This window comes from Python bivittatus, unplaced genomic scaffold (genome assembly GCF_059951505.1).
Source record: "Python bivittatus isolate LINGU-HERP-01145 unplaced genomic scaffold, Pbiv_v1 ctg000480_np1212, whole genome shotgun sequence".
Taxonomy (NCBI): Eukaryota; Metazoa; Chordata; class Lepidosauria; order Squamata; family Pythonidae; genus Python; species Python bivittatus.
Window position 1 is genome coordinate 89,085,683 of NW_028277075.1, and position 25,720 is coordinate 89,111,402.

Below are 25,720 nucleotides of genomic sequence, written 5' to 3' on the forward strand. Positions count from 1 at the left end.
ATTGTAGCTACTAAAGCAATTAGCAGAGTCACTCGTCTGAGATGGACAGCTATATAAATTGAAAAAATAAAATAAAATGCTGCCAAGAGTCATACTGATTGTGGCATGATATAATTGTAATAAATAAATAGCAAGAGGAAATGAACAAGAGTTTTTGTTTTTTTGTTTTTTTGCTGTAGATCACCTATGTAAGTGTCTCATTTGAAAGACTACTTGCTGGAAGTCTTATTCTGTAATATTTATCTTCTAATAAATGCTAGTACTGTAATTAGTTCCTAGGATTAGTTGTTTTCACAGTAAATTTCAAGGAGGAATGTCCGACACCACCCTGAAAATCCTTTAAAATGGATTTTAATTTTAACTTATTCATGTGTAGCTAAACAGAGTTTATAAGTAGAATAAGAACAGCCTTAATTCTATAACATACTGTAGTAAGTTATAGCATTGCAATTTAAAACAAGGATCCTCTAGAGTAAAAGGCCCATAACATATAATAATATCAACATCCATATATTAATAAATAAAAGACATACTAAGGCTTCACAGGGATGCAAAAAAACGAAGCATTCTTAGTGCTTTTCTAAATTTGAAAAAATGTGATTTCAAGCATAATTATAGTGGAAGTTAATTTCAAAGAAGCAGACATGTGTGAGTAATGGCTCTGAAAGCTTTGTAGCACGTTATATATTAAATGGTCTTGCATATCTCAGCCTGTTGGATTCTGATAGAAACAATAAGTTAATAGGCTAATTCTCTGTTCTGCTCCATGTGATCATGATAATATATGTTATCATTCATTAGCTAAACTTGGAAGGAGATCTGTGAGGAAAACTATTAAGAGAGAGGTGCTCACTCACACCAGGTGTGTGATCATGATAAGTTTCTTGTTAAGCCCTTAAAGAGACATTAATTTCATATACAGTGGGGCAAAAAAGTATTTAGTCAGCCACCAATTGTGCAAGTTCTCCCACTTAAAAAGATGAGAGAGGCCTGTAATTTTCATCATAGGTATACCTCAACTATGAGAGACAAAATGAGGAAAAAAAATCCAGAAAATCACATTGTCTGATTTTTAAAGAATTTATTTGCAAATCATGGTGGAAAATAAGTATTTGGCCACCTACAAACAAGCAAGATGTCTGGCTCTCACAGACCTGTAACTACTTCTTTAAGAGGCTCCTCTGTCCTCCACTCGTTACCTGTAGTAATGGCACTTGTTTGACCTTGTTATCAGTATAAAAGACACCTTCCACAATCTCAAACAGTCACACTCCAAATTGCACTATGGCCAAGACCAAAGAGCTGTTGAAGGACACCAGAAACAAAATTGTAGACCTGCACCAGGCTGGGAAGACTGAATCTGCAATAGGCAAGCAGCTTGGTGTGAAGAAATCAACTGTGGGAGCAATAATTAGAAAATGGAAGACATACAAGACCACTGATAATCTCCCTTGATCTGGGGCTTGATGCAAGATCTCACCCCGTGGGGTCAAAATGATCACAAGAACGGTGAGCAAAAATCCCAGAACCACACGGGGGGACCTAGTGAATGACCTGCAGAGAGCTGGGACCAAAGTAACAAAGGCTACCATCAGTAACACACTACGCCGCCAGGGACTCAAATCCTGCAGTGCCAGACGTGTCCCCCTGCTTAAGCCAGTACATGTCCGGGCCCATCTGAAGTTTGCTAGAGAGCATTTGGATGATCCAGAAGAGGATTGGGAGAATGTCATATGGTCAGATGAACGTTTTGGTCTAAACTCAACTCGTCGTGTTTGGAGGAGAGAGAATGCTGAGTTGCATCCAAAGTACACCATACCTACTGTGAAACATGGGGGTGGAAACATCATGCTTTGGGGCTGTTTTTCTGCAAAGGGACCAGGACGACTGAGCCATGTAAAGGAAAGAATGAATGGGGCCATGTATCGTGAGATTTTGAGTGAACACCTCCTTCCATCAGCAAGGGCATTGAAGATGAAACGTGGCTGGGTCTTTCAGCATGACAATGATCCCAAACACACCGCCCGGGCAACGAAGGAGTGGCTTCGTAAGAAGCATTTCAAGGTCCTGGAGTGGCCTAGCCAGTCTCCAGATCTCAACCCCATGGAAAACCTTTGGAGGGAGTTGAAAGTCCGTGTTGCCCAGCGACAGCCCCAAAACATCACTGCTTTAGAGGAGATCTGTATGGAGGAATGGGCCAAAATACCAGCAACAGTGTGTGAAAACCTTGTGAAGACTTACAGAAAACGTTTGACCTCTGTCATTGGCAACAAAGGATATATAACAAAGTATTGAGATGAACTTTTGATATTGACCAAATACTTATTTTCCACCATGATTTGCAAATAAATTCTTTAAAAATCAGACAATGTGATTTTCTGGATTTTTTCCCCCATTTTGTCTCTCATAGTTGAGGTATACTTATGATGAAAATTACAGGCCTCTCTCATCTTTTTAAGTGGGAGAACTTGCACAATTGGTGGCTGACTAAATACTTTTTTGCCCCACTGTATATGAGTGAAACCAAAGTGTGGGTATATTGTATAATACAAGATGATACCTGAATGCTTGGCAGATTTTAATGATATTTAAATCAAAGCACATTGAATACTGAATAGTGTGCTCCTACAGTTCTTGAATGAAATGCATTATGCCTTTAAATTCTCATCTCATTTGGTTTCAAAAAACAAATAAGCCACAGATTGAAAATATTGCTGCTCTGCCATCATATATGACAAACAGCATATAAACAAAGCAAAATAGTTAATAGTTCATACTAACAGTTCTTTATTGAAATATTGAAATACAGCTATATTGACAACTTTGGTGTGAAAAGTTGCTGCAGGACTAAAATCTGGGAGAAGCTGTTAAATAAAAGACATTGCATGAACAACTAAGGGATTTAAACATGGTATAAAGTAAGGCATATGATGACCGAAATGCATAATGCCTTTAAATTTTCATCATATCTTTGATTTTAAAGGCAAATCACTCAATTAACTTTGATTAACGGCAAATTTGAACCATACCAAGAATGATGAAAAACAGCTTGTAGCTACATTTGCAGTCTGAAATCCAGCTACACAGATAATTATGACACAAACAAGTTGCTGAAGAACCTATCAAAAACTACTGAATAAGAAATGATGTCTAAATGCTTCCCAAATTTAAATACCATTTTATATTATTAATTTCTAAGTGTGAGCATCAAAGACATTACCATAAACACTTTAGTGCTATTGAGACTTAATAACAAGCCGTTTGGGAGCTGAGCAATAATGACAATAAGATTGAAGGAAGAGGAGAGTGGGTCAGAATCATAGAAGAATAATACAAAGTGTGCAAAAAGTTGCCTATCAGTGGATGGGTACATTAATGTCATTGGTAGAAATAATGCAGAGTTTAATTTGTAAGAAAGCTCTAAGCCTGGAGCACATTCTCAGAATTTTTTAAAATAGTGGTTATGATGGTTTCCTGCTCGTCATTCAAACGAAACTCTCTGGTCTTTTGCTACTAATCTGATTAGTCTTAATTTAAGAGTCAGTTTAATGTGGCTCTTCACTCTTAGCAAATAACTGGCAATAAAATATAGTTTCTCTTCTATCTTTTGAATATATGAACCAAGAATATTATATTAGCAACAATAACAAAAAAAACAGTGCAACTAACTCAAAGCCAAGCATTTTCAACTGGAAAAAAATTAAATAAGATCACTTCTGTACTTCAGGCAGATGATGTGAGAGAGGTTTAAGTTAGTTTTTTTTTTTTAAATGACATTTGAGATGTTTGTTTATTAAAGACTTCCCTAACCTGGTAATGTCCAGACATGTGGACTTCAACTCTCAATATTCTCTGGCATGGCCATGGTGAGGAATTTTGTGAGCTGAAGTCCACACATCTGAAGGGCTTCCAAGTTGGATAAAATTGATGTAAAATATAAATAGCATCTTTTAATTCTTGGATGGGGAATCTTTGACCCACCAGATCTTGCTGAACTATAGCCCCCAGCATCCTTCACAATTGCGCTTCTAAGTCCCAAGAGAGATATGTTTCAGCAGTGTCTCAAAGAAATGGCTTTCTGAAATTTACAGCGATATTCCAGAGACATGCCGGGGGCTTTCCCAGGAAGCTACAGCCAGTTGTCTTCAGCTGGTAATGGGATCAAGGTAGCTGCTGCTACAGTATTAATGGTTTTGATCTTACCTCATAGTATTCTGATCAGCTATTACTGTATTGTTACTTGGGCACTGGTGATTGATTGTGATCTGCTTTGCATTGTAATTACTGTATTTTTCCATCTATAAGATGCCCCCATGTATAAGACAACCCCCAATTTTCCAACCCAAAATTAAGAAGTCAATATTTTAAAGATAAAGCAGAACACATTTTTATTTAGTAATTAGGTAACATTTACATGATACACTCAGTGGGAGGAGGTCCAAACTGTCTCTCTGCAGCTCTATTTCCATGCTCTTTTGCATAATTGATTACATTCAGTCACAAGTGAAACTGCTGATAGCTTGTCTCTGCAAACAGACTTCCTCCAGTTGGTTTGTTCAGCATCAGCTGATGTCAGTTACAAAAGGCTTGTGATTGGAGGAAGTCTGTTTGCAGAGACAAGCTATTTCACTCGTGATTGGAGACTAGTGATAGGAGGAAGCCTGTTTGCAGAGACAAAGTATGGGCAGTTTTGCAACCGCACGGTTCTCTCCTCGGCTTACTTCCTTGCATAACACGCCCTTCAATTTTTAGTCTAACGATTTTAGAAAAAAGTATCATCTTATAGACGTAAAAATACAGTACTTGAGTGAGAATGCTGGCTGTGGGAGTTTAGTGGCAGTGGAGATTGGATGGGCGTGCCACGCCCATTCTGGGATTTGGCCCTCTTGAGCAAGGTGTGACAATAGTTAATGAAAAGGTTGCCCTAATCTGAATTATACCTTCACACATTCCTTTCAGTATCAGTATACTGCATATTCTGGGCAATGTTTTCTATGTGTAGTTGGGGCCTATTTGACAAGTTAAGCTTTTGCAACTCCAAAACAAAACGGTTGCAACCTAATTTGCATGGCCTACCAAAAATCCTGACTCTTTTCCTCCCCCCTCCTTTGAGTTAGTAACATCCAGATGCTAAGATTCATATGGAAATACTACTTATTCAGAAAACACACTTAGGTCTGCTTGTTATGGATTGCATCTTCTAGTTTTTTAACCTAGATGAGAGGAGAGCACCTAAAAAAGGTATAGCCTGTCACTTAGTTGCTTTCTCGGGGAATATTTCTTCAAATAGCAGCCAGACTAGATTATATGTAGGCTTTATTTAATGTAGGGGTTATCTAATGTGCACTGGTCTTTTATTATGCTGGACGTGAATGTCAGAGTCATTAGAGTTCTACTCTGTGGTAGAGAAAACAGGACAGCTGCTTTTATTTTAAAAGGCAGGAAGGTTGTGAACATAATGGGACAGATGTTTTGTGGTGGATTCCATTTTGTGGGGCTAAGCTGTATAAGAAAATACATTCAGCAGAAAATCGGAGATTTCAAAATGCATAGTGCAGTTAAAGATATGCCTATGTGTTAGACTCATTATGTGTTGATACAGGATTGTTCAGTAACATTCCCAGCATAAATGGGGTGGACTTTTACTGAAAGTAAAATTAATTTGCTTGTTGAAGATACTTCATTTCATTTCATTTTTAGGTCGCCCAAGTCCCAAGATGTAAGATTCTGGGCATCTTACAACTAAAAACAAACTCATTAAAAGAAAAATACTGCAAACTGTAAGGGCGAAGTTCAAAAAACAAAACCAAAAAAATAAAACCAAAATGAAATAAAACCAAAAAGGGTTCTCCAGTCACCCTGTCCCCAAGGCCTGGAAGAACAACCAGGGCTTCAACAACTTCCTGAATTGCATAAGGGTAGGAATCACTCAACTGAGCCAGATGGGCAGAGACAACTAGAAATAAGTAGTCCCTCAAATAATTAGGCCGTATTCCATGAAGGTGATAACCATCACCATGAATTGCACCCAGAAGCCTACAGGCAACCTGTGCAGCTCGCAAAGCAGTGGGGTCACATGTAAATAATTCAGAGCCCCTTTCACTACCCATGGTGCCACATTTTGAACCAGCAGCAGCTTCCAGATAGTCTTCAAGGGCAGCCCCATGTAGAGCTCATTGCAGTAATCCAATTGTGAAGTGATTAGGGCATGAGTGAATGTTGCTATTTTTGTTATGGATCATCATGGCTGTTGTTAATTTTAGATAATTTTCTTGTAAATCAAAATTCTGTTCATTCAAATGTAGTATACTTGAATGCTCCAAGTCTTTTATTCATACATATTAGTCATCATACATTTATCACCGATATGCAAAGAGTTTTTCTTGGCTTGGACAGCACTAACATGTGGGCATCTTCTGCAACCCAGAAATTGATTTATATGTCTCCGCAGAGTTACATTTATGAGCTGGGCAGCCAAATAAATCAATTTAAATAAACAAATAAACCTGAACGGCACATTCACAGACCATTGCAGCTGCTTACATTTATAATATGAACATATAATTTCCCTGAAATTTAGGGAAATTATGTATTGTAGTAATTAGATTTCACATTTCAGGAGCGTATTTCAACCTGTAATGTGAAGTTTAGGAAAAGACAGAGTAAACTGGAAAAAACCCAGGGTTCATTCCGAACTAATTTTTAGAGAAGCATCAATGAGATTTTTTAATACTCTTAAAACTGGAATGTAAGAAGAGGTATTAAGGAAAGCTTTTTTATTATAATTGTTTTTCCTTTTGAAAGGTTTGCTGAAAACTTTTTTGATATGCTATTGTTCTTATCAAAACTGCAGATTTTTGTAATAAAGCTAGAAAGAAATTGAATGCTGTACAGGCACATCTTTCTAAAGATGTGCCACTGTGTTGCTGTCATATGAAAAAGCTCTCTGTAGAAATGAAAACTGGAAACTTTGTTAAATTGTTTCCAAGTTCTTGAAAGATAGATTCTACAACTGGTGACACACATCTTTTGATGCCTTTCCAAAAGTGGTTTTGACTGTTATATTCTTATTCATGCCATAAAATACTGAGTTGCAACAATTACAAATTCACTAGGAAAATATATTGTGCGACTGAGAGATGGGGTGAGTGTTAAATAAACTAACATAAAACCACTTTGGGGAGGTACTTACTTCTTTAAATCACCATATGCTTCCTTTTCCTTGCAGCAGCAGGATGGAATTGAATGAGAAAGCATGCTGACTAACAAGCCAGAATCAGTAACTTCAAATTTGTGATTTTTGTTGCCTGCACTGGGAGTTGTGATCTTGAGTTTGAGCTGCAGAATCTTTCCAAGTGACTCCAGAAGTGTTTAAACAGCCATGGCATTCTTCACTCCATGGAAATTGTCCTCTCAGAAACTTGGCTTCTTTCTAGTGACTTTTGGCTTCATTTGGGGAATGATGCTCCTGCATTTTACTATTCAACAGAAGACTCAGCATGAAAGCAGTTCAGTGCTTCGTGAACAAATATTGGATCTCAGTAAAAGATACATAAAAGCATTAGCAGAAGAGAATAGAAATGTAGTGGATGGACCTTATGTTGGGACAATGACTGCATATGGTGAGTAGGTTTGAGTAGATTCCTAAAATAGAAGGTGATTATTATAATGACAGTTATTTCGAAAATATACATCTCTATGTCATGACTTCATCAGTATCTGTCAAGTCAACTGCATCAGCCTATAGTTAGGGTTTAGAACTTCCTTCCTTCCTTCCTTCCTTCCTTCCTTCCTTCCTTCCTTCCTTCCTTCCTTCCTTCCTTCCTTCCTTCCTTCCTTCCTTCCTTCCTTCCTTCCTTCCTTCCTTCCTCCCTCCCTCCCTCCCTCCCTCCCTTCCTTCCTCCCACCCTCCCTTCCTCCCTGTTTTTGGAGAGATACAGGAATAGATAATAGATAATATATCTCCTCTTACAAACTTCAGATTCTTGTGCTAAATGTATAAGGATTCTGTAAGCCAGCCAGTCACATAGAAACATAAGGACAGAGTATACATGAACATCCATGCCCTCCTCTGATTTAGGTTTATGCATGCTGCAAGTGAATACTTCAACTCTAATGAAGTCTTGGAATGAGTATATGTATAATAATGGCTTGTATATTAATAACATGTTTAATTATAGAGCCTAGATTCAAATTGATGAAACTCACTAGGTGGCTAAGTCAGTCACTCATTCAGTCTAAGCTATTTCACTGAGTTGTTGTTGCAGAGATAAAAATGAAGGGAAACGTCCATGTATGCCGCCTTGAGCTCTTGGTGAAAAGGCAATATGTAAATCTGTGAAGTAAATAAGGAAATGAATAAAACTGTAAAATAGATGTTGATTTGATAATTATCTCCAGATGAGCACATATATGGGTGTATGTATGTAATATTTTAATGTAGACAGAGGGAGATGCATCCAGTCTTCTCCCATCCATTCAGAGAGGAGTGAAATTACAAGGTTTTCAACATGAGATCCATTTTTATTATCTATTTATTTTTTCAATTTGTAATCTATTATAATCTGCTAGGACTCCTGGTGATTAACAAACAAATATACATTATCTAAATGTCCAAGATACATATAAATACTATATCAATGTATAAATAAACAATTCCCCAGCCAAAATCAAAATTCAACAGCAATACAAAATAAAAAATGGGCATAGCTTTCAACTCACAAATCCCCTTCAGCGGAGCTACATTTTCAGCATTGTCCAAAGCAAACACCAGGAGGCTGTTCCAAAGAGAGGCAGTGCCACAGAAAACCAACACCTTCAGCCCCCCCACCCCCCATTTTATGAAAGTGGGATAAAACCAGCACCTGCTTCGGAGACAAGTCAGTCAGGTTGATTCTGGTAGGACAATGTGGTCCTAGAAGTTAACTTATATCTGGAAACCTGTGGAAAGCCAATGCAGGGCCCGAGCACGAGTGTAATATGTTCCTGGCAATGTATGCCAGCTAACAAATTGGGCACCGCATTTTGAAACAACTTCAGCTTTCTGATGGTCATAAAAGGGTGTCCCATAGGGAGCAGTAGTCTAGCTGGGGGAGGATGAGGATATGAATTGCTGTGGCTAAGTCCTTCTGTTCTAGATAGGGCTGCAACTGGCACACCAACTAGAGTTGTACAAAGGCCCATGTGGCCATGGTCTCCACCTGCCCAACCAAAAGTAGCTATGAGTATGGGAGGAGATTCAAGTTGTAGGCCTGCTACTTCAGAGGTAGAGCTTCTCCATCTAGAGATGACAAAAAATGCCACAATGCATTAAAATTAAATATCAAACTAAAATTCCTATATAGTAAAAATATAGGGTTAGAGATCTCCCAAAATTCTGTTTGTCATTTACAATTTTTTATTATCTCTAAAATTTGCAAGAAGAAATGTCTTGAAATACCCATACAGTATCTTTGCAGAAGACAGTTTCCTCTAACCTTTCATATTTGATGCAGCTTCAAACTGAAAACTGCTGAGCTTCAGTTACTACTCTTGTATTTTTAAGCAGCCCTTTCAGAATTTAAAGAAATAAAAATCAGGATGGCATCCAGCCTCCCAGACAATTTAAAAAATAAATCAGAAGAGGCAGAGAACCTGGTTGGATCCCAAGGGTATTTGCTAAAGGAAAAATGTGTTTTAACACCTCCTTCGGTTCCTCACACGTCTCCCTTGGTCTGAAAAAGATAGCTGTAACCAGAGCAAATACAGCAGAAGATCTCTGGGAATTTTAAATGTTAGGTTAAGGATGCCCCTCCCAGCAAAGAAGACTCACACTCTTTCTGGATGTGGTGTTTCAGAAGGTTTTGTTCCTTGGAGAACACTGGAACGTGGATATTTACAGCAGCCTGAATAGCACATTCACATCATCATAGATCTCAACAGCTGTTTATATTTATAATGTATACACAAGAATTCCCTGAGTTGAGTTTAGACTTTTGAAATTAGGGAAATTGTGTGTTGCAGTAATTACATCTCTTCGTTCAGGGGTGTATTTCAATACGGAATGAAAAGCTAGGGAAAAAATATGAGCTAGCAAAAGCCCACGATTTAGTCATTCCCAACTTACTCTTAGAGAGAATCATCAGAAGGGAAGAGCAGGAAATGAGAAATTTGCTTACCAGTTCTTTAAATGTTGGTGTAAGTGGTTGTCCATAACAGGAAAGAAGAATCCTGCAGATAGTGGATATGATGTTTCATTTGTTTGCTATTTTTATAAAGAAAATTTCAAAATCTAGGAGCTGGCAGTGACCACCATGAGCTCAGCCTTTCCACTTGTATTAAAAAAAAAAAAAGAAATTAGGATTTAATTTTTGCCAGAGAGCTGCTGCTTAAAAAAAACCTCCCATTTCCTAAACATATTGTGTAACGGCAAATACATGATTAAATATGCTGCTAGGGCACCAGCTAAAAATATATCGCATAAAGGGCAAGAAACATTACTATTTAACTTTTTCCCCAATTGTTTTGATTTACCTCCCCATTTAGTGAACATAAAGGTAAAAATAAAAGTAATACAACAATAGTATATATTATTTTCAGAAAGCAAATGGCTATACTGATCTTCCCTAACTACACTATAAAACCCTTGTTAGGACAATGCTTTCTTATAAGTAAGTAATGAAGTTTAAGACAAGAGTAATACAGTATGTACTTCCTGGGGAAAGCCCCTGTTTCAAATATAGGGTTTTACATGATAAACATGTATTTTGGCTAAGTTTCTGCAGGCAAAGGTGATCTTTCAGATACACTGGTTTCAGACTACTCAGAGTTTTATCAGTAAAATCCAGCTTCTAGACTGTGGCTTCATTCAAACCAAAAGCTAATACAATTGATCCAAGCTAGGGTTATACCCTCTGCAAAGCACACATCAGCTAACAATCTCATTCAGGTGTTTCCGAATCTTCACAATGTCCTGGATGGATTTTAACTTTCAGAATTCTCCATAGTTACCATGCTGTTTGTGGAATCCTGGGAGTTGAAGTTCATGTTCCTGGAAGGTTTCAAGATTGGGAAATGGTGGTGTTTTGTTCTGCCTGAAGTTTCTGAATGCTTTTCAAGGGAAGTCCCATGTAGAATGGATTCCTATAAGCAACTTGTGTTTGAAGCATTCATTATTGTGGCTATACCTAACTTTTTCAGGAAGTGATACAGGTAGCCTATCTGATGTTGGAATTTTGTCAGTATTAAGCTTTAGTTTGTTAATCCATATTCAGTCCCACCCTGCCCAGATACAGGGCAGAATGTTTACAATCTCTTTGATACCTGTTGAAATTGAAAGCTAGACTTAATAATATCAGTTTTATATCCTGTTCTAAATCTCTGATGACATTTCCCCACTGTTTTGTGCAGATGCCAAACATTTATAGGACTAATCTCCAGAAATAAATAAAAGACAAAAGATTATTTTTCCTGAATGCTTGGACACGTTGCCTCCAAATCCCATAAAGATACCAGTATTACCAGACACTGGAAGAAGCTTCTAGAATGAATAGGAATGTACTAGTTGCCTAGTTTCCACAACAGTTCATTTACCAACGCTTATACAACATCAAAACATTTCTGCTGTTTTAAAGACATATTTAATACAGCATTTAAAGTCTATAGAGAAGCACAGAGATGACCTTAGAGAAGCTTCATAGTGAACATTAGTAAATATGAGTGTAGCCCGCGAAAAGAAGAAAGCATAAGAAAAACTCAAGGTTGTCCCACCTTGACTCTCTTTAGTGTAAGAGGGAGAGAAGGAGAAATTATGTTAGGCTTTAAAAATTCTGTTCTTATAGCCTAAATTTATAAAGTAGAATTCTAGAATTTCTGATAGCTCTGTTACCTGACCTGGCCTATCTCAAAGGGCTGACAGGGTCCAACCAGATGCCAATGGCTAGTCCCCAAGCAGGAAATTAGTGTCACAGCCTCTCCACTGAATTGCATTTGCACTATAAGTAATGTTCTCTGCATCCAAATTCTGTCTGATTATCATTAGGAACTTTGAAATAACTCAGTGATGAACTTGATAGTTTATAAGAAGCTTTAATTTCACTTGTTATGGATAGTGCAAAACTAAACTATGTGTAATAAAAAATGAAATTAATGGCATTGAGGAAACTGGGAAAGGGCTTATCCATTATTGAGGTAAGTCCAATGAATTGGAGAGTAGGGCATTGCAAAGATTTAATTTATTTACAACAGTTCACATCATTTCCATTATGTCACTATGTAAATTGATGGAAATAACATTTGTGTAATGAGGTTATGATGCAAACTGCAGTGGAAATCTGGTCTGCTGCATGTGAAATCTGTGGCATTGAAGTCCAGTAAAATGAGGTTTCACTGTACAGTTTTTATAAAACTGCCATCACTTTGAGGTGTTAATAGAAGATTCAAGTTCTGCACATAATTTGTAAGTAAGAAACTTCTGATTATATTTAAAAGAGTCTATCAAACAGCAGAAGTTCCTTGATATACAGTAAAATCATTTTGTTGACTAATTGCACTCAGCAAAGTTTTGAAAGTGTAGGAGGAAATTAGAAGAATTTTGGAATAATGTCCTTTCTAACATTAAGGAGTAGGAGGATGCATTACAGACAATGAAATTTAATTACTGTTTTAATTACAGTACCCTCTTGAATTCTCCCTCCATATTTTATTATGCTTTATCTATAAAAGAGTTTAAGAATTACTTGGACATATGATACTAACAGAAGAAGATATATTATTTTAGAAATGGAAGAGTCTTTAGTTGAAATAGCCCAGTTCCACAGTATGTGCATTGCATGAAGAAGGTCCCACATTCTGTCCTAACAGTTTTCAATGTGTCAGGCTTAGGAGAAAATAATACCAATAATTTTATACAAAGCAAAGGTAGCCCCTTTATTTTTTTATGTAACAGTTTTTAATAATTTTATTTAGTTCCTAATGTTTGTTATCTGAGTATGCTATGTATTATCTTTATATTTTCTATGCAGTGCTGATATTTAATGAATTAATTAATAAACCAGTGATTCCTTTAATAGTGTAAATGTCTTCTTGGTCAACTTTTCCAAAGATATTAAAATAAAAAACTAAAATGAATCATTTCCAAAACATCACAACAGGATAGCAAGTAATGAAATATTACCTAACAAGTAGAAGTATTGTTTTCTGTTTCTGTTTAAGATAATTTAAAATAAAAGTATTATTTGCTTCTCCTGAATGTGGAAGGAGAGGAAGGGTGGAGGGAGAGAATAAATATATACATATATAATACTAAACCATCATAATCCATAGTCCAAAACCAACTTGGGGGAAAAAAGGCTTCTCTGTTCCTGAATGGGTTCAGTGCTGCTTTATATGGAATGTATCCTGGATATTCCTCTTGCTATTGGTTTTCACTTTATAACCTTTCTGTTTATTTTGCCAGAAGGCACCTGCTTCTTTTTAAAATTAGCTGTTGTTCCCCTTGTTTCCTCTTCACAACCGTTCTTTTTTTCACATCCCCATCTTATCATTAGGAAATCTTACTTGGTTTTGTCAGTTCACTTGGCAAAAGGGAAAGACTCCAAGGCCCTTGAATAGACCTGCATACAGGTCAGATCTAACATCCTTTCACATCTTGCTTAAGTTTCTTCTTCCCTTTCCCTGTTTGCAGTGGAAGCAGTTCTTTGGAACAAACGCCAAATTGCTGCTTTGTACCTTTTGTCTCATTTCCTGACAAGATCCTGGTGCCACTGTGAATGCATTTGCTTGAAAGGTGGAGGTCACCATCTAGAAGCGTGCCTGTTGCACTGCTTTGTCTGCATGTAACATTAGCTCTTGTTTTGTAAGGAGTGGTAGCCTTTGACACTGTGCAGCCAAGGGATGCTGACTTACATTCTGATCCTGCTGCTGTGTATTGCATACTGAGCAGAATTTGTACTAGCTGGTCCTTAAACAGAATATATTTAAAGACTATTGATGTGCCACTTCTCTTTACAAGGGGCAATAATTTATTCTTTTTGAACTTAAAAAGAAATTTCAGTGAGACAGCAGATGCTAAAAGCTGTTCTGAAAGCAAAGGTTTTCTACCTTAATTCTGTACAGCAAGGAAACCCAAATATATTATAGAAAATGACACCCTGTCTAAATTTTCACTTCAGTTAACTTTGTGGTTTCTTTAGCTATAATTTTGTTAGCTATAATTATCAAACTCTTGGTTCTGCATATGAAGTATTCAGTAATGGGGACCCTGACAAGAAATTTGGCTTCTTAGGAAAATCTCCTTTGGGAAATAGTATTTATTTTTAATGCTGGAGTTTCTGTAGAAAAAATTCATTTCAAGAATGAAATGAAGTCATTTTTGTCAAAAGCTTAAAAACTCAGACATAAAACCTCTACCACCACCATCACCTCTGTCAGAATAATGCACACTTTATACAGTGGCTTTTACAGGTAGTCCTCACTTACTTAACTACGGTAATTGGGACCAGAATTTCCATTGCTAAGCAATGCGGTCATAAAGCACAATGTCACATGACTGCGCTGCTTAGTGATGGCAGTTCTGGCAGTCCCTGATTACCATCATTAAGCAAGGACCTCATGTGACCGCAACTTCCTACTGGCTTCCCCATTGACTTTGCTTGTGGGAAGCCAGAAGGGAAGGTTGCAAATTGCAATCACGTGATTGTAGGATGCTGCAATGGACCAAAATCTGGGCCAGCTGCCGAGCACCTGGATCATGATCATGTGACCATGGGGATGCTGTGATGGCTGGAACTTCTTGGACCAGTTGTAACTACCACTCATTCAGCGCTGTCACAAGTTCAAACAGTCATTGAACAACTGGTTGTTAAATGACCACCTGTATTACTATCCACTGAATTTCTTTTGGTTTAATTATCAGATACAATTAATTTCTCACAAACTGGTAGTTGACTTGAAAATAAATGAGTTAAAAATAAGATTAATAAATGTTTTACGTTCAGAGACATATGAAGTAACTTGTCTACTAGGGCTGTGTAAAGCCTTTGAGGGAGGTTTGTCATGACTGTGAGAGTACAAATAAAGCCCTTTTGAATTATAAAAGCAGCCATGTCTTCTGTATTTTAGTGGTCCCCCCAAAAATTTGCAGGTACTGCAACTTCACTTTGCTCTGAAGAAAGCCAAGCAAAGTGATGCATATGTAGAGACAGCTGGAACCAAACAGCTGTCTAAAACAACTGCATGCATAAGCCTGGAAAAAGGAGGAGCTGTTTTTCATTATTAGAAAAGAGGTGCTTCATACATGCTACTGCACATTGTAAAGAACCTCTTCTAAAAACTTTGCACATCCCTATTATCCCTATATCTATAATTTGTATAGTGGTCCTGTTGTCCAGCAGAGTGAAACAAGTTGCTGCAGTTAGCATGATGAAGGAAGAATTGGTGTTTGAATGTACAGTAAGAAATGGTAGTGTACTTGGTTCCACTTCAGTTAGCAAAGCTGTGATTTTTGGCATGATACATTCACTTATAAAAAACATGGATTGCCATACATGCTAATGCTGTATACACATGGTATATCTTTAGGCTTACATTATTTAACTGGATAAAGTGTATTGTTGCAGACTTTTAAGGGATATTTGCTTAAAGAATATATAGTGTCATTGCTTTGAACTAATGAAAATATTGACTGGCTATTTGTTTATGTTTTCCTTTATAATGCTAATTGGTTTTATTTGCTTTCCTGATTTAGATTTGAAGAAAACTCTTGCTGTCTTACTGGATAATATATTGCAGCGTATTGGGAAGCTTGAGTCTAAGGTTGATAACCTTGTAATCAATGGCACAGGTGCAAATTCTACAAATAGTACCACCACTGCAGTTCCTAGTTCGGGAACAGCTGAAAAGCTGAATGTTGCAGGTAGGTATGAAAACTGTTTGGTTTTGCCCTTTAACTTCGTACTATAGCATGATATAAAATAGCCTAGAAGTAGATATTTTTTTATTATTATTAAAGATTTTTTTCATAAGTAAAAAACAAATCCAGTAAAGAAAAAAGAGGGAGGGAGGGAGGGAGGGAGGGAGGGGAAATAAAAACAAAAAGAGAAAAACAACTTAATTTTCTCAGTATATTTTTATTTTTGTATTGTTTTGTATTGTTTTTATTGTTTTAGAATTGTTTGCCACCCAGAATCACTTGGTTGAGATGGGCGGCTATAGAAATAAATGAATGACTGAATGATGAATGAATGAATGAAAAGTAGATGACTTCCAACCTTCTTTTTGACAGATATTAATAAACCCATAATCTCCCCCCTTCTTTATTCCAGAAATCCTTTCAGCCCTGTATTTAATTCTCATCTTTTTCAATCATTAAATCCATAAATCATCATTTCACTTTTTTTCTTCTTTTAGCAAAAAGTCCATAAAAGGTTTCCAGTCTTCTAAAAAAGCACTTACTGTTTTCTCCCTGACCAAACAGGTCAGTTTTGCCATTTCTGCCAGTTCTGACATTTTCACAATCCATTCCTCCATTGTGAGAATTTCAGCACTCTTCCATCTCTGTGCATATAATAATCTTGCTGCCATTACCATATACAAAATAAATCTCCGTGAGTCTTTCTAGTTCGCCTAGAAGTAGGGGTGTAGTTCCAGATTGTTTTGTGGTAGTGGGTTTGACCCAGCAGTTTGGATTACAACTGATTACAGTGCTCAAGCTCCTCCCTAGTATGCTGGAGTAAGAAATGTCAGCTGCAGTTGTATGCCTTGCTGAGCTCAGTGGAACTCATTTCTGAATGAACATGGTCAGGATTCAGCTGTTACAAGTTTACACAGAACTTTGCAATGTTAGTATTTAGCTTTTATGCAGATAGTTTTCAGTACTCAAGGACTTCAGCCACTTTGTTTCGTTAAAATTATTAGCCACACTTCAGCTGAAATTCTTAGAGCAACTTACAGAATCAGAATAAAAAGATCAAATAAGAACATCATAAAAAAGAAATAGCTAGAGTCCAGAGAAAGAAAAAGACTGAACTGGCTGCCAGCTCTGCCAAGAAACCTACAAATGAAATTCCAGAAGCTCATTATCAGATTTGTTTTTGTTTAGAATACAAAAGAACTGTGACAAAGACCTCAGAAGTTGGTTTTAATGTGTTATCTTAATATTTCCCACAAAAAAAAATGGTCAAGCAGCCTAATAGTGTTAGCTCTGTGTGCAGCTGATATGCACTAAATTAAAGTTAAAATAAGAACTTCATGCTCACACTGGGTGCCCATTCAGATCAGCAATTCTGCAGCTTTGACCTTGGTTTCATATTGCTTATGTGCACATTTTTCTCCAGTTTTATACTCTGATTTCACTGGTTTTTATTGCATTTCAGTTTTAGCATTGACAAATGAGATAATTTATATGCTTGTGATCTATCGACTGATTTTGACATTCACAAATAATTGAATTTACATGATAGCCTTAGTGCGACCTTGAGTTAATGGAGTTTTGCTGTGGATCTCTATTGTGCCAGTAGATAATAGAGAAAAATCTTTGAGTATCAATAATTTAGTAATAGAAGCTGTTGGATTACTCTTCTTGCTCCCCCCTTCCCACTTTTACAGTCTTCCTACAGAAACATACTAAACAAGAGAGACTTTTTTGTAGCACTCACTTTGGCTCTCAAAACAAATTCTGAGGCTCATAATCTCATGCTATGTTAAGCAAAAGTGGTGTTTTCCATTGTGACAGAAGTGTGCATAATTTCCTATCCAGGAGTTTATTGGTACAGATGGGTAGTAAGCACTATTTGGTTCAGATGGGTAATGAACACTCTTATTTTCTATTAAGCTTTAATGGTATTTAATGTCCTATTTAATATTAATTCTGTGGCACTGAAGTGGTTGAACACACGGTTTTTTATGATAACTGGATTGTTTGGATTTTACTTCAGGTGCTGTTAGGCAAAAGGACAGTTCATACATGTATTAAATTGGGATGGTGGCTGGCAATTATACTTAATATTTGGGGGAATGAGGGCTACAATGGGCAAATCTGTAGCATGTATGAGGAGAGAGACATTTTCTGTTTGCTTCCCTTCTGCCCTTGGCTTTTTAAGAACTAGATTTGGAAGTTTTTCCTCATTTCTGAAACCATGCTGAAACTGTGTAAGGGTTTATATGACATTCTAGTCTCAACATGGCAAGAACTTTCTGGGCGTGGGGGAGGAAACAGCTTCAGGGGTTGCAAAAGAGTGTTCTGAAGTCACAGATTACTCATGCCTATTTTTAACAAGTAAATCAGAATCCCATTGCAGACATTTAATTTGTTGTTTTCATGGTCAAGGAAGTCCAAGCAGAATCTCCCTTCATACCTATCTCATCCCTCAATGTATCAACATTAGGAATGTGAACATGGACTACTGAATACTTTAATCCTCATAGGAATAAGATTAAGAGCTGCATAGGGCGGGGTATGCCTTTTGTATATGTTCCAAGCCTTCAGGCTGCATTCTGATCCATCTAATTAGAGGATATAGTAGTTACCATAGAAAGTTGGGGAATTGGTTAATTAGGGTATTATGGAATGATAAGAACAATTAGTCCATTAGGTTGGACTCCTGGTGACTACATGGACAAATGTTTGTCATCTTGACCCTTTTTCCAGTAACAACTCTGTAGCTCCTTCAGAGGCATTCCAGTAATCTCTTCAATCTCATTTATACAGATAGTAATTGTGGTAAATGGGACTGGCAACTCTGTTGCTAAGCGATGCAGTCATAAAATGTGATATCACATGGCCACAGCAACTTACAACGGCAGTTGTGGCAGTCCTAGTTGCAGTCATTAGGCGAATCCTGTGTGGTCGCAGCATCCCACGGTCACATGATTGCCATTTGCAATTTCCTGCCAGCTTCCCCATTGACTTTGCTTGTCAGAAGCCGGCAGTGAAGGTTGCAAATGGCAATTGAGTGATTGCAGGACATTATGAGCATCGTAATTACAGGAACCAGTTGTAAGTTCACCTCATTCAGCACCTTTGTAACTTCGAACAGTCACTGAATGAGTGGTCATTCAATGAGGACTATTTGTAGAGCTTTTGTGTTGTCCTTCTATTATTCTACTTCCTACAACTTTGCCAAGCATACTTTAGTATTTATATGTAAAATTTGTGATTGATTACAGAGTTCAAGTTTTTCTTCACATCAGATTTCCCCAACTTGGTGCTGTCCATATATGTTGGATCACATCAGAATTCCCAGCCAACACGGCAGCATTGTGAAATATGTCTCAAATGTACCAGAATGCACCAGTTGCATCATTTCTAATATAAGTTGGAAAACTACATAAAAGTGCAAATTTTCTACAAGTACCATCCAGTGGACTCCTTAAAAGCTGAAGAGTTTTCTTGTTGAAAGCAAAGAAGTACTCTGAGGGCTGGTGTGTAACTAAAGAACATCAGTACAATATAAAACCACTTTTTCTGTACAATCACTAATTTAATATTTTGGATTTTCATTCCGTAGACTTCAAATAGCAGAGTTGTGAAAAAGCACTGAAATCTAAATACAGTCAGTGAAGTCAGAAATTAGTTAAAACATTTCAAATTTAAAAACAGAAAAGCTCTGTATAAGCAGTTTAAATCCAAGACAAAGCCATTACAGAGTTGTTGAATATGAAAGGCTATTATGAGCAGGAAGTTCCTATTTTGAATTTAGACATAAATTTGACCCTACCGTTGATAAATTATTAATGCAGGTTGCTTCAGTTATGCCACAGCTTGCACACCCAAAAATATTTTCTCTTTGTGCAGTAGTGATATAAAATGTTTAAGCCTGTGAGATAGGATTGAATAAATTGAGGTGAAGATAATTGAATACATTTGAAAGTTCATTCCTGAAGCTATGTATTACCTAAATGCCATTTTACCATGTCAGAGAGAATGCCAATTAAGTGAATTTTACAAAGGAAAAAAAAAAAACTCTTTTGGATGCTTTTGTATGTCTGTGTGTGTGTGGTTTTTTTTACTTACTTGTATCTTTTTTTTATTTTGAGCATATTATATGCAAGTATTTCTCTATAGATATAGAAAAAAATTAAAGGCTGGGGAAAGGGGAAAAGAGATAGTGTTGATAATTTGGGGAAAAAATCATTTTAAAAAACCAGAGGGAAAAGAAGTGTGATTTGCCAATGCAAGGAAATAGGGGAAATTCTGATCAGAAATGAGCTAGTAAAATACAGAGGAGGAAGTTTTTCTATCAGAGTATATAAGAGGAAGCATGTACAGAAAATAAGAAAGCAAAAGACAGGTAACAACTGTGGGCATTAGCACTACTGCTGCATCTTAAGAGGTGACCCCACATTACCCTAAGGATGAGATGTCATCAATCACACATTAGATTATCAAAACAGCCAAGACCTGGCACAGGGTTGAGACATTTGGGGGAAGGAATGCCAGGGCATGAGAATCTGTGATGTCATCTGGGATTGGCAACAGTTGCTGACCCCTGAAATGAGAGATGAGACACAGCTTTTATATATCATGTTCAGAAAGAATTGAATTCCCAACTGTTACTGGTTTATTGTTTTTATAGCAATGTGGTTGTACTCAAAACATATCAGAAAGTGATCCCATATTATTAAAATTGTGCAAAGTACTTTTATATCAGAGCAGCCAAATATTAAATTATGCAAAACGAAACAAAAACATAAATAGGAACAGAAAATAGATGGACTTACAAGTTACTTTCTTATACTGAAAATAAAAGAATAAATGATAAAATGTAAGCACTAAAAGAAAAGTATTTGAAAAAGGGCAAGATCCTGATGAAATTGCAACAGGAAGATAGTTGGTAAAAATAGATTATTTATTGACAACTGAAACTCCTTGTAGAAATAAGTTCTTCAGTGGTTTTGAACTTTTTGACATTATATATATACAGTCAGGTCCAGAAATATTGGGACATCGACACAATTCTAACATCTTTGGCTCTATACACCACCACAATGGATTTGGAATGAAACAAACACAATGTGCCTTAACTGCAGACTGTCAGCTTTAATTTGAGGGTATGTACATCCAACTCAGGTGAACGGTGTAGGAATTACAACAGTTTGCATATGTGCCCCCCACTTGTTAAGGGACCAAAAGTAATGGGACAGAATAATAATCATAACTCAAACTTTCCCTTTTTAATACTTGGTTGCAAATCCGTTGCAGTCAATCACAGCCTGAAGCCTGGAATGCATAGACATCCCCAGACGCTGGGTTTCATCCCTGGTGATGCTCTGCCAGGCCTCTACTGCAACTGTCTTCAGTTCCTGCTTGTTCTTGGGGCATTTTTCCTTCAGTTTTGTCTTCAGCAAGTGAAATGCATGCTCAATGGGATTCAGGTCAGGTGATTGACTTGGCCATTGCATAACATTCCACTTCTGTCCCTTCAAAAACTCTTTGGTTGCTTTTGCAGTGTGCTTTGGGTCATGTACTGGGAAGTGCTGTCCAATGAGTTCTGCAGCATTTGGCTGAATGTGAGCAGATAATATTGCCTGAAACACTGCAGAATTCATTCTGCTGCTTTTGTCAGCAGTTACATCATCAATAAATACAAGAGAACCAGTTCCATTGGCAGCCATACATGCCCACACCATGACACTACCACCACCATGCTTCACTGATAAGGTGGTATGCTTAGGATCATGAGCAGTTCCTTTCCTTCTCCATACTCTTCTCTTCCCATCACTCTGGTACAAGTTGATCTTGGTCTCATCTGTCCATAGGATGTTGTTCCAGAACTTTAAGAAGAAGAGAATGACCTGATAAATATGTAACCTGTTGGACTGGGTGCTCAGTCCATGTGGGGTTGGATTGTAGGGTTAAACAGTAATGCCCTGATCATAGCTATCAATCAGTTTCCAGACAAGAAGTTTACTGAATGAGTGAGATAAGCTAAAAAGATATTTGCAGTAGAGTTCAAACTTTCCCTCTAAATGGATAGAGCAGGGAACAGGTAATTCAGCACTCATAACACGTAATATCTGTGGTATGCTTGTGGTCTTGCCCCAGAACAGCAAACATACACAGGGAACAAATGTAAACTCATTGCAGTGCTTGAGGAAGATTAGAAAAAAAAAGGTGTAAAGAATATTCATCAGCTCATAAGAGAGGATAAATATTTAATGAATGAAGTATAAGGAATTTCAGCAGGAGTTAAAAAAGAAAAGCAGCTTTTCACAAGGAAGAGAACCAAACAGAAGTATCTAGCTGAATAAATAAGAATGGCAGTCAGACACAAGGGATTCAGAAGATATTCAATGCTGCTGGAATTTGGAAATAACTTTCAGGCGTTCTGAAGTTCTGAGCCTTCAAGGGAGAAACAAGAATTTGTGATAAATAGGATACAAGGCATAGAGGCTAGAGGGAATGCAACTGCTATCTGCAAGAAGACCAAGAAAAGAGATGTAACTGCAAGTTCTGCTGCAAGAAGTAAGAATGAATGTGTGCCCGTTGAGCACAATGTCTTGTGAAGTGTGCTATCTCTAGGAAACCCAGAGAGTTATGATAGAGCAGTTGCCAGAACTCATCAAATTCACTTAAGGTTGTCACTTCCTGCTCATTTTGTAGGGATAACAATACCATCAAGAATGAATCACCTTACTTAAGTTCAAAAATAAAACTGAATAACCTGGAGGGAGAAGGGTACTTCCAGTACACAGGAGAATCACTTATTTTAAATGGAGAAACACTGCAAGTGAATGACTGGCCTTGGAAAGCTGTTAAAAGAGTTTTCCTTTCTGGGACCACTATTTGCCCTACTTGGATGATAGATGGCTGTATTTCACAAAGGTTGAGAAATGTTTGTTCAAAGTATATTCAGTTTCATCAGGAGGACTTTATCCCAAATCCTGCAGAGACTGGAAATGAAAATCCAAAAGAAAAAACTTCAGGAAGAAGAGAGAGAGTTGGTTTAGAAAAATTAAGAATATTGCATAATAAAGTTGATGGCTTTTTCATCTATGTAATAATGCTCAGAGTATGAGAAGTAATCAGGATGAACTTGAACTCTTGTCTTAGGGTGTCAAGTATGACCTAATTGTTATAGTTGAGATCTGGATGGTGAGTCACTGGAATACATTGGTCAAAGGTTACAACTTATTCAGAAATAACACAGAGATTCTGCTGCATGTTTAAGATAACCACATCTGCCCAGAAATCCAAGAAATTCCTTTATTTAAGCTGTTGAGAGCATCTGGGTTAAACTAAGTGGAGGAAATAAAAAAAATGCAATATTTTAATGTGAACTATTGATAACCCAATGAAAGAGAAGATGTAAATGGCATTTTCCAGAATAAATTGCAGATCTTTTAAACAGGTATGAAGTAGTGATGATTGAAGACTTTAATTTTTACCCTGATGTCCATGGGGAGAATCTTTGTCAAACATGGTACTTCCAGGAAATTCTTGTTCTCTCTTGTTGACAGCTTTCTCTTTCAGAGGCTGTTCTAAGTCATAAGTAGATTATGTCTTTGACTTGATTCTAAACAATAGAGAAGATTTAGTACACAAGATGAATATACTAGTTAATTCTGGGGGAAGAGATTCTGTAGTTTATTTCTTAATTTTAGTGGAAATGAAAATGTAATCATTTGTATAATGAATTTCAAAAAAACAGTTTTTCTTAGAGAAATGAGAAGTAGAATTCCATGGCAAGAGAAGCTAATAGGAAAGTGAGCCCAAGAAGGGTGGAAATTCTTTTATAAAAATGATATATTAAAACACAATTGCAAATAATTCAGATGAAGAAAAAAGTCAAGGCATCAGAAATCAGTGAGGCTGCAAAACAAGATTAGTGGAAATTAAAGAGGTGGAAAGCTGGACATACCATTAAGGAAATGTTCATAAAAGTAGCCCAGAACTGTACAGAAGGTATCAGGAAAGCTAAAATTCAGAACTAGCTATAGTTAAGAAGAAAACTTTCTTCAAGTTATGTTGAATTTACAAAGAAGAGAAAAGAATTAACAAGGATGCCAAAATAGCAAAACACTGATAGGTAACAAAGAAAAAGCAGAGCTAATCCTACTTTATCTCAGTCTTTCCTAAATGACAGTATGTGTGTGGTTCCATGAGACAACTCTGAACAGCGAGATGAAAGGACAAGATTGAGGCTTGAAAATAGTAGAAACATGTTCAGAGATTAATTTCATCTTGAAATTAATGTAACAATTACTAAAAATTAGCATGGGCTTGACATGAATAAGTGTTGTCAAAATAACATTATCACCATGTTTTGGTTGGATAAGTTCTTTAGTTGATTTTGGAAAGGTAACAAAAATATATTTTGATTTGAGAAATACATTGACAAAATACCTAATGACATTCCAGGTAGCAACAATTGAAACCTGGAAGACTGCTCACAAGGGGTTCCTTGTGAAACTGCTTTGTGGTCTGCACTGGAGGTTGACATACATTTTGCTCCTGGAGATGGAGATTCACTCCATCTCTTTTCTCTCTCTCTTTCCCTCCCTCCCTCCCTCTCTCTCCCCCCTTAGACACACATGCACACAAACATCATTCTTTATCAGATCTCATTGGGAGGGATAGCTAATAATATATAAAACAGAAAAATATATATTAACTTGTTAAGTTAGGAGAACAAGCAGAAAGTAGCAGAATGAAGTGTAAGAGAAAGACATCTTTTTTCATTCAAGAAAAAGAAATCAAGCAGACAAGTATTGAACAGAAAATAAAGGACTGAGTAATACTATCTGGAAAAGAAATCTTGAATATGGAATTGTGATTTTTTTTTTTTTTGGTTAAGTGTGAAAGAATTTGCAAGCTACAGAAGTCCCCTAGCTTCCTTGTCTTTTAGTGGTTTGGTAAGTGGAAGATCAAAAGCATTTGCTTCTATACTCCCTGCTCCCTCATTGCTTATAAACTGGAACAGATTGTAGTTAGTGCTAAGTATGTCTTACTGAAACTGATGAAGATCCTATCTGAAACAAATAATCATGTATCATTGTTCAAAGGCAGGGTTGATTAACCTGTGAACCAGAAGATATATATCCTTTTCAGGGTCTTCTGTGTGGTTCCAGAATCTGCTCAACTTTGATGTGAATGGAAAGACTGTGATTTCAGATTTTCAGAGGTCCACTGTGGCGCTGATGTTTGGTGACAGCATAATTAGGCTACATAGTCACTGAAGTATGCCATGCTATTTTCATGGAGGAGGAGTCCAAAACTGGCTGCTTGCTACTTCAAACTGGACACTTGTTTTAATTGGATCTGTGGTAGTTCTGTAGTTAATAATTTGCTGCTCATTTTAGATGACAGCACCACTGTTGCATTAGGAAAACTCTACCGCTCATGAAAAGCTCCAGAAATCCTTAGTGATTCAGCACACCTCACTGGTTGAACATACCTTCCACTTGCATTATTCTGAGCTATGGGATTTCTACTGTTTTCTTCCTTCTTCCATTTGAGCATCTTATTGGAGATCATTTGGATTCTAGAGGTTGTGTTCTTCTTTGTTCCGAATGCCAGCTGAAGAGAAACAGATATTGCTGTGGTGAGCACAGTAAGCTAAGGGAAAAAGTTAATTTATAACCTTAGGGAGATTTACAGTTTTTTTTTAAAAAAGAGTGAATTTGGTTTTATTTGATAGAAAATTAAGGGATCATGAATGGGCTGTGTACATACAGTATATGCAGCATTGGACAGTTCTGTTCTGTTTTACTTGCATATACTGTAATAAGTATGTATCATGAC

General features: G+C 36.9%; 1 protein-coding gene across 4 annotated transcripts in view; it reads left to right on the forward strand.

The window, feature by feature from the left end:
* MGAT5 (alpha-1,6-mannosylglycoprotein 6-beta-N-acetylglucosaminyltransferase) overlaps positions 1-25,720 on the forward strand; it is a 141,989-nt gene that overhangs the window by 62,228 nt on the left and 54,041 nt on the right. For 3 of the 4 annotated variants that reach the window (XM_088146490.1, XM_088146491.1, XM_088146492.1), the window contains exons 2-3: positions 7,229-7,622; positions 15,725-15,892. In XM_088146490.1, the coding sequence (XP_088002616.1) occupies positions 7,382-7,622; positions 15,725-15,892 (409 nt within the window). In that variant the 5' untranslated portion in view covers positions 7,229-7,381. The remainder of the gene's footprint in view (positions 1-7,228; positions 7,623-15,724; positions 15,893-25,720) is intronic. The other variant, XM_088146493.1, reaches the window with a different exon arrangement.